This window comes from Rhinopithecus bieti, unplaced genomic scaffold, assembly GCF_001698545.2.
Source record: "Rhinopithecus bieti isolate Rb0 unplaced genomic scaffold, ASM169854v2 scaffold_9209, whole genome shotgun sequence".
NCBI classification, from domain to species: Eukaryota; Metazoa; Chordata; class Mammalia; order Primates; family Cercopithecidae; genus Rhinopithecus; species Rhinopithecus bieti.
In genome coordinates, this window is record NW_016805989.1 from 69,933 (window position 1) to 79,194 (window position 9,262).

Genomic DNA, 9,262 nt, shown 5'->3' on the forward strand with positions numbered 1-9,262 from the left:
CTTGACCAGCTGCGGTGTTTGCTGAAAGCAAAGGGAATACAGAATGGGTAGTAGAAGGTAGTTATGAACATCAGCTATGACCTGTACCAGTTACAGAAATGAGGATTATAATGATATGAGCATTTCCTCCCTACTTGGTTAAGAAACCATTATATATACAGGGCATCTCTCAATCCCTTGTGCATATGTACACATATATTGAGCAAATATCTTTGTTTTCTCTTCTAATTCTTTTATCATGTAACATAAGATTTATCAACTTTATTTTTATTTATTTATTTTTGAGACAGATTCTCACTGTGTTCCCAGGCTGCAGCGCAAAGGCACCATCTCAGCTCATTGCAACCTCCGCCTCCCGGGTTCAAGCAATTCTCCTGCCTCAGCCTCCCGAGTAGCTGGGACTACAGGCATGCACCACCACGCCCGGCTAATTTTTGTATCTTTTAGTAGAGACGGGGCTTTGCTACGTTGGTCAGGCTGGTCTCGAACTCCTGGCCTCAACTGATCAGCCCACCTCAGCCTCCCAAAATGCTAGGATCACAGGCGTAAGCCACCCTGCCCAGCCAGATTTATCAACTTTATATCAGCATTTAAGCATTGTCAATTTTACATCCTAGTATTTCAGTTATAGAATATTGGGAGAAGAGTAAACATCACTCAAGAACTTTACCTCCTCTTCTGGGGATGGGATTCATGCATTTTTGGTTGTACTTTGGATAGCTGTATCATGTTAGGTGGAAGCATGACTCTGTAATTGTCTTTATTTGGAGATTAAGTATGGTTGAAGGAGACATGCGGAGGTGCCAGGTTGACAAGGGATAGGCTTATGATGGTTAATTTTAGGTGTCAGCTTGACTGGGTTGAGGGATCCCTACACAGGTGGGGAAGCATTGCTTCTGGGTATGTCTTGGGGATCGTTTACAGAGAATATTGACGTGTGAGTCAGTGGGCCGAGAGAGGGAGATGCCCTCAGTGTGGTGGGTGCCACCCAATTGACCGGTGGTCTGGCTGGAACAAATGGGCAGAAGGGGGATCGGCGCTTTCTGATCTCTCTCTCTCCCTTCCAGAGTGGGACACTTTTCCTCTTTTTGCCTTTAAAGGGACATCAGACTCCAGGTTCTTCGGTTTTTGGACTCTGGGACTTGCACCAGCATCCTTCAGGGGCCCCTTGGGTTTAACTGGGGGCTGTACTGTTGGCTTCCCTGGTTACGAGACTTTGGACTTGGATTGAACCACACTCCCAGCTTTGAGCCACGCTCCTAGCTTCTCCGGTTCTCCAGCTTGTAGTTGGCCTATCCTGAGATTTCTCTGCCTCTCTGATGATGTGAGCCAATTCCCCCTAATTAAATCCCCTTCCATATTTCCTACTGGTACTGTCTCTCTGAGAGCCCTGACTAATACAGTTAGATAGTAAAATAATGACCCAAAGGACCACTGCTGCCAACCTATAGGGCATTGCCATCCAGTCTTTTTTCTAGGCATGTTTTCAGTTTTTATCTACAAATCATTCCAGAGTTATTTTTAAATGGTATTTTGATCATAAAAGGGCAGATATCCTACTGCCAGTGGATGACCAGGAAAGGAAAGGAAATGAAAGGAAAGGAAAGGAAAGGAAAGGAGAGGAAAGGAGAGGAATTTTCTTGCAGTGATTCCCAGCTTTCTAGGAGTGAAATATCAATGCCCAGGAAATAGCTACTCCCAGCACCCTGGGACCCATCCTATGTGAGCAGAGCTGGGCAGGGGTCATTAGCTTTTGCCAAGTCCAAGGTATGGGCTGGAATCCTGGGGTGCCCTGGAGTCAGCCATGAGCTCGGAGTCACTGCCAAGGAGGGAGAGGGGAATGTTGCCTCACCCAAGAAAATGAGCGGACTCTTGGGTGGTCCTGGGAAAGTAGAAGTGAGTTTAAAAATCCCCAACCCAGCTTTTTTTCTTCGAACTCAAGTTCCCATTCCAAAGAGGGTGTTTAAGTGGACTGTGTATCTCTTTTCCCACTTCCTACCTGAAGAGGGGGAGGAAGCCAATAAAAACGAGTGAGCAGCCCACAACAGGGCACCTTGGGCGCAGGTTTCTACAGAAACTCAGTCCTTCCTTCACCTTTCAACACATCCGTCTCATCTCCTGATGAGCTCTATTCCTGGAGATGTGAAAGGCTCTGATCTGTCCACCACTGTTACCTCTGATCATCCAGCAAACACTGCCTGACGTGTGCTAGCAATCATCACCATCATGCAGTGTGCCAAGGGTTATGGTAAAACTTTGCAGGCAAAAAACAAAAAACAAAACAAAAACAACTAAACAAACAAATCCTCCGCAGGCATTTTCCCAGCTAATCAACCCTAAGGGGTAACAACTGTCACCCTATTTCTGGACACGGTGGTGCGTGCCTGTGGTTCTGGCTACTTGGGGAGCTGAGGCAGGAGGATCAATTGAGCCCAGGAGTTCAAGACCAGATTGGGAACATAATGAGATCTTGTCTCAAAATAAGACAAAAAAAACAGAATTGTCATCCTATTTTTAGATGACACAGCCCAGCAGAGTGTTTAGCTTACACTGACTTAATAAAGTGCCACAGACTGGGGCTTAAACAACAGAAATTTATTGTCTCACAGTTCTGGAGGCTGGAAGTCTGAGATTAAGGTGTCAACAGGGTGGGTTCCTTCTGAGGGCTGTGAGGGAAGATTTGTTCTAGTCCTCTCTCCTTGGCCTGTAGATGGCTTTCTTCTCCCTGTCTCTTCACATCTTCTTCCCTCTGTGTCTGTCTCTTCATTCAAATTTCCTCTTGTTTTTTCTTTCTTTTTTTGAGACAGAGTCTCACTCTGTTGCCCAGGCTGTCACGATCTCAGCTTACCACAACCTTCGCCTCCTGGGTTCGTGCGATTCTCCTGCCTCAGCCTCCCAAGTAGCTGAGATTACAAACATGTGCCACCATGCCTGGCTAATTTTTTGTATTTTTAGTGGAGGCGGGGGTTTCACCATGTTGGCCAGGCTGGTCTCGAACTCCTGACCTCAAGTGATCTTCCTGCCTCGGCCTCCCAAAGTGCTGGGATTACAGGCATGAGCCACTGTGCCTGGCCAAATTTCCTCTTCTGATAAGGACTCCAGTCATATCAGATGAGGGCTCACCTCATGACCTCACTTCAACCTGATCACCTCTGTAAAGACCCTCTCTCCAAATAAGGCCACATTCTGAGGTTAGGAATCCAGCAAATCATCAACCCGTAACAGGGTAGGCAGCTGGCCCTGGGCTGGCTTTTTGTCTCTATTGCAGTTACTTGACACTTAAACTTACTAAGTCTTGAATTCCAGCTGGGCGCAGTGGCTCATGCCTCTAATTTTAGCACTTATGGGAGGCCGAGGCAGAGGGATCACTTGAGCCCAGGAATTCAAGGCCAGCCTGTACAACATAATGAGAGCTCATCTCTACAAAAAATTAAGGAGTTAGCCAGGTCTATGATCCCAGCTACTGGGGGAGCTGAGGTGGGAGGATTGCTTGAGCCCAGTGCTGTGAGCCGTGATCCCACCACTGCACTCCAACCTGGGAGATGGAGCAAGTTCTTGCCTCAAAAACAAAACAAAACAAAAAAATTCCTGACCTCCCCATTTGTAAAAGGAGATTAACATCTCTTTTACACCCCTGAAGGTTGCTGCATGAGGCTTAAATGTGATGTTTGGCACCTCGTCTGGTGCTAGTCGGCCCTCTTGTTATTACTAATGAAGGTGGCAAATGCTGGGGATGCCCTGCCTCGTATTCCTCAGTCCACCTGGCTCCCCTGTGGCTGTAGAGAGCGGTATTGTGCACATACACAGCTGACCTCATCAAGCACATGTGCCTCTTCCTCTGCCCAGAGATTTCTCTGGTGTTATGGGAGCTTATACAGACCACGCTGGACAATCCTGAAGTGCCAAACATTTAATGCTTTCAGGGCAGCCTTTAAGCCACAAGGAGGGACAAAGGCCAGTAATTAAATACTCCAGCTTCTGCAAAATGATCATTCTTTAGTGTTTTTTACAGGGATCCCCAGCATGACTGAGCTCACAGTACTAATTCATGAAGCCTTTTGCTTTTCTCCTTTCCCTTATTCTTCACTTACGCTTGCTGGGGTGGTCTGCAACCAAGTCCTCACGTCAAGGTCTGTTTTGAGGCACCCTAGGACAACGAGGAAATTGAGGCTCAGAAGACTTACATGGTTTGTGCCCCAGTACACAGTTAAGGAGTGGTGGGCCCGGGATTTGAACTATGGTTTCTTGGGCCCAGAGCTCTTGGGCTTCATCACCAATGACTCCACCTCTAGTTCTAAATGCTTATTATGTACCTATATTCCCTCATTTTGTTTGTTCTTTTATGCTTTTATCTTCTTCTGTAAATCACAGTAATGAAGCCATGTCATAGAGAAGGAAAACACTTCTCCTTTTCTTTTCTGAAAACTTAACTGATATCGTTTGGATGTTTCTTCCCCTCCAATCTCATGTTGAAATGTGATCTCCAAGGTTGGAGGTGGGGCCTGGTGGGAGGTATTTGGGTAATGGGGGTGGATCCCTCATGAATGGCTTGGTGACGAGTGAGTTCTCACTCTATTAGAGTTGGTTGTTTAAATGAGCCTGGCACCTCCTCCTTTCACTCTCACTTCTTCTCTTGCCAAGTGACACACCTGTTCGCCCTTTGCCCTCTACCATGATTGTAAGCTTCCTGAGGTCTCAACAGAAGCCACACAGATGCCAGCACTGTGCTTCCTGTACAGCCTGCAGAACCATGAGCCAAATAAACCTCTTTATAAGTTACCTAGTCTCAGGTACTCCTTTACAGCAATGCAAAATGGATGAATACATCAACCCAACCCAGCCTTCCTGCTTCTCCCCCTTGACCGCCACAACACTTCCACTCCAGAATGGGAGACACCATGAGGTTCTCTCCGCAATACCCAATGTAGCCCGAGGGGTGAAGCCATTTTGGCGCTTGGAGCAGTTACCTGGGTCAAGCCCTTAGCAGGACCTGCCCAATAAAAAGCTAAATAAACTGTGAATCTTGCCCTGAGGAAGTGAAAAGTTTTATAGAGAAGAGCAAAGCTGGAATAATTGGCGTTAGTACACCACTCAAGTCAAACAGACGTATTGCAAATACTCAACATTCTTGATCCCCAAAATCTGTGAGTATAACAAATATCATTGTTTTGAGGCTGGGTGCCGTGGCTCATGCCTGTAATTCCAGCACTTTTGGAGGCTGAGGTAGGTGGATCACCTGAGGCCAGGAGTTCAATTCCAGCCTGGCCAACATGGTGGAACCCTGTCTCCACTAAAATACAAAAATTAGCCAGGCATGGTGGTGCACACCTGTAATCCCAGTCACTTGGGAGGCTGAGGCAGGAGAATTGCTTGAATGCAGGAGGCAGAGGTTGCAGTGAGCAGAGACTGCACCACTGCACTCCAGCCTGGACAACAGAGTGAGACTGTCTCAAAAAAAAAAAAAAAAATCATTGTTTTGACTTGTTCAGTATGGTTTGTTACACAGCAGTACTAGCTGCAACGCCCTCCTACCTTCTATGTCCTGCATTCATGAAGAAAAAGATAACTCAAATGCATGGCACAAATAAATAATCTTTAATTTCAATAAATAGCTCCCCATCACACCAGACATTATGCTGTGGAAAAAGATACAGAAGCATCCAACAGAGAGAGAGGAAAGAGAGAGAGAGAGAAAGAGAGAGAGAGAGAAGACCTATTCTAACTACACTAATTCCTTAGCACGAGAGACATGACATTGGTTCACAGACAAACACAGAAGTATCCTCAGAGTGTTTAAGGAAGAAGATCATCATGGATGGGGTGTGATGGCCATTTTAATCCGTGTATCAGGTCCTTTGTATGTCTTTTGTGGGTCACAATCACCATGATTCAGTCAAAAAATGTTACTTTTGCTCTATCATATCCTATTTACTTGACACACACATTACTGTTATCCAAGGTGGGGTCTCTGACAGACAGGAGGACACTGGTTGGACTCTCACTGGACAGGAGAGGCAGAGAGAAGGCAGTGCTCGGGGCTGAGGTCCCGGCCCATCGCCATGCTCTCCAAGAGGACACATAGGCACACACGTCTTCGCCTGTGAGGGCACACGCACGAAGACATACACATATATACCCACAGGGAGTTCCCTGGGATGAGCTAACACAAGGACAATTCCATTAAGCCAGGAGAGGCTTCTGACACTGGAATAGTTTTGGTTGCCATTTGGTTTCTCCAAATGGTCCATAATCTAGTTATCACATTTACTAAGGAGGAGACAAAGATATTTACACCTTTAGAGAAAAGCATCAGGTTTGAAGAACCCCAGGGAACAGCAGCCTGTTCAGAAGTTACCCAGCGGGCGTGTGTTTTGGGAGTGGGGAGTAGTCAGGTCTCCCACACACTGGCCAAACTCTTGGTAAATACAGTCTTGATGGAGGTTGGCACCCTTTGGGAGGTCCTTTCTCTGGCCTGAGGGTTGAAAGTGCATTTTGGGGCAGGAGTATTGACAAGAACAGGCAGTGCCAATAAGTCCCATGGCAGAGCCCACTGAGCTTGTGATCTACTACAGATGGGGCTTCCGGACAGTTCCCAGGCCTCACTGACTGAGGGCGGCTATTTTGTGACCAATAGTCTGCTTCCTCTCAGTTCTGAGAGGACTTGGGGAGTCTGTGTGTCTGTGTGTGTGTACGTGTGTAGACATGTTGCGAGTGTGTATGCAGGTGTGGATGTAATAGTATGTGACAAATTTTTTTCCTTCTTTTTTTTTTTTTAAACGAATGAAAGCTGCCTTCCCTGCAGCCCTCAGGTCACCTCCAGGGAGGCAGGAGACACGCGGTCACACTCAGCTCGAGACCTCAGACTGTGCCACTGCTCCACAGCTGTGCGGTGTGTGTTGAGCATGCGCCTCCAGTGGTTGGACTCAGAGGGACCTGAAGAGTACTGGCCAATGACGATCCTCCCAATGAAGTCATTGCTGCTCTTCATGTTGTGGCCGAAAACTAGGGAGCCAGAGGGTTGAGGGCAGGAGGGAGGCAAGAGGAAGGAGGGGAACAGAACAGAAAGGCAGAGAGAAGACAGAGGCCATTAGTCTACACATTCGTCAAGTGCAAACATGGTGGTCATCATTTAGGGCACGTTGTCTTTTTCCGTTTCTTGGTGAGAACTCCAACTCCCTCATCTCATCCTCCTGCGAGTCTCTGCAACAGCTGCACCTGGCTTCCTGCCATCCCATGCCAGCCAGATTCTTACTTCTCAGCCTTGACATTGGCTGTTCCTTCTGCCAGAGAGCTGCACCGCCTGCAATACGCAGCCTTAAACGTATGTCCCACGGCATCACCACATTGCATATAGAGCTCTGTAAGTGGATAGTTCTAGTGGAACAGTGAGCCTGTCAATGTAGTCCAGTTGAGCGATTAAACAAGGGTTCCTCAATCACGGAACTGTTGACATTATGGGCGGGATAATCCTTTGCTGTAACTGTCCTGTGCATTGTAGGATGTTTAGTAGCATCCCTGGTACCTACCTACTAGATGCTGATAGCAGCTCTCTCTACAGCTGTGACAACCCAAAATGTCTTCAGACATAGCCAGATATCCCCTGGGGAGGCCAGTGCATCCCAAATGGGAACCACTATGTTAAGCCATGGTCCATGGGGCCAAATATCCTGGGGGCGAATCCTGGCTCTATCATTTGACCAAGCTCTGGGACTCCGAGACAGGCGAAGTGACCTCTCTGAGCCTCAGTTTCTTTGTTAGTTAAACAGGAATTTTAGTAGTGCTTCTCTCATAGGTCAGTGCGCAATTTCTATGAAATATGTGTAAAGCTCTCAGCACACAGTGCCAAGCAAGTGGTAAGAGCTCAATAAATGTTACACTGCTATTTCGATCCTAAATTTCTGTCTGTTGACCTTTTATAAAAGAGACTTCATGTCTCCTCTGTTACATCAAACGGTAGAAGTTTGCTGAGAGTAATGGCTATGGCAATTTCTTCCACCCCTTGTTGTGCTGCATGTCTCTTTGAAAGGCTTCTCTGTTAATCCCAACTTACGCTTAATTTGTGTCTTTCAAGCCTAATGAGATGGTTAACTTGATTTAGCTTCCCGGCCAAGTTCCGCCTAATTCTGTATCTGTGTGTGGGTAGTCCAGGCATGCCATCTCACTAATGGGAAAGCAGGCTATGCTGTGTTATAAAGGAAGGGCTACAGAATGGGAAATATCACAGATTCACCCAGCGTGAGCCGAGCAAAGGCGGGCTAGATCCCAGGAGGGATGCCGAATATCATATAAAACAACTAAAATATGCATCCAAAAACAGAGCTTGAATGCTAACAAGCCTCTGTTCTCCCCTGTGGATTTCACACCACGAATTCCAAATGGTGAAAATGAGGGAGAAAAGAAAATGGAAAACTAAAACAAAACTCCATCCATCGTCCAAAAGCCAAAAAGACTTAGGGAAAACCAGGCTACGTGAAATACTATGTCATCTTCATCAAGAGGGATGGGTACCTGTCAGCTCTGTGGAGAAAAAATGGACCATGTATACTTTTTGTACATTTGGTAACATGTTCAGTATGCATAGGTGGACCTCATTTACATGCAAATTACTTACAAAGAGAAATAATAGGAATGGAAGCTTTGCTTAATAAATGAAATTGCTAAGAAGCTCTCGGCCTTTGAAAAAAAAAATGAATAGGTAAACACTCAGGCTTTTTGGAATGACACTCAGTGGCCAGTGTAAGGTTTGATCTCACCAAACGAGGACAAGTTACCAAAGTCCCCCTCCCCGTGAGCCTCAAATCTAAAATAAGATACTATTATGAGGCCACTTTAGGCCCCATTTGGTTTTCTTCTTTGGGGGCAAAATGTTCTATCTTCTTCTTCCTCTCCAAAGTTCAAGACAATGCAGAAACTTCCCTTGTAAATGGGTATGGGTTCTACTTCTTTGTGAAAGGGATTTAAGAGGAAATTCTGACTGGGCACGGTGGCTCACATCTGTAATCACAGCACTTTGGGAGGCTGAGGCAGGTGGATCACGTGAGCCCAGGAGTCTGAGACTAGTCTGGGCAACATGGAGAAACCCCGCCTTTACTAAAAAATACAAAAAAATCAGCCAGATGTAGTGGTGTGTGCCTGCAGTCCCAGCTACTCGGGAGGCTGAGGTGGGAGGATCACCTGAACCTGGGGAATTCAAGGCTGCAGTGATGGTGACACTGCCCTGGATCTAGCCTGGGTAGCAAAGTGACCTTGCTTGTCTCAAAAA

The 9,262-nt window shown here is 46.5% G+C and overlaps 1 protein-coding gene across 3 annotated transcripts in view; it reads right to left on the minus strand.

Moving 5' to 3' along the window:
• Window positions 1-5,572: 5,572 nt before the first annotated feature.
• The window catches only part of SYT17 (synaptotagmin 17), a 103,677-nt gene continuing 99,987 nt past the window's right edge, over window positions 5,573-9,262 (minus strand). For all 3 annotated transcript variants that reach the window (XM_017874391.1, XM_017874392.1, XM_017874390.1), the window contains exon 8: window positions 5,573-7,002. In XM_017874391.1, coding sequence (XP_017729880.1) covers window positions 6,806-7,002 — 197 coding nt within the window. In that variant the 3' untranslated portion in view covers window positions 5,573-6,805. The remainder of the gene's footprint in view (window positions 7,003-9,262) is intronic.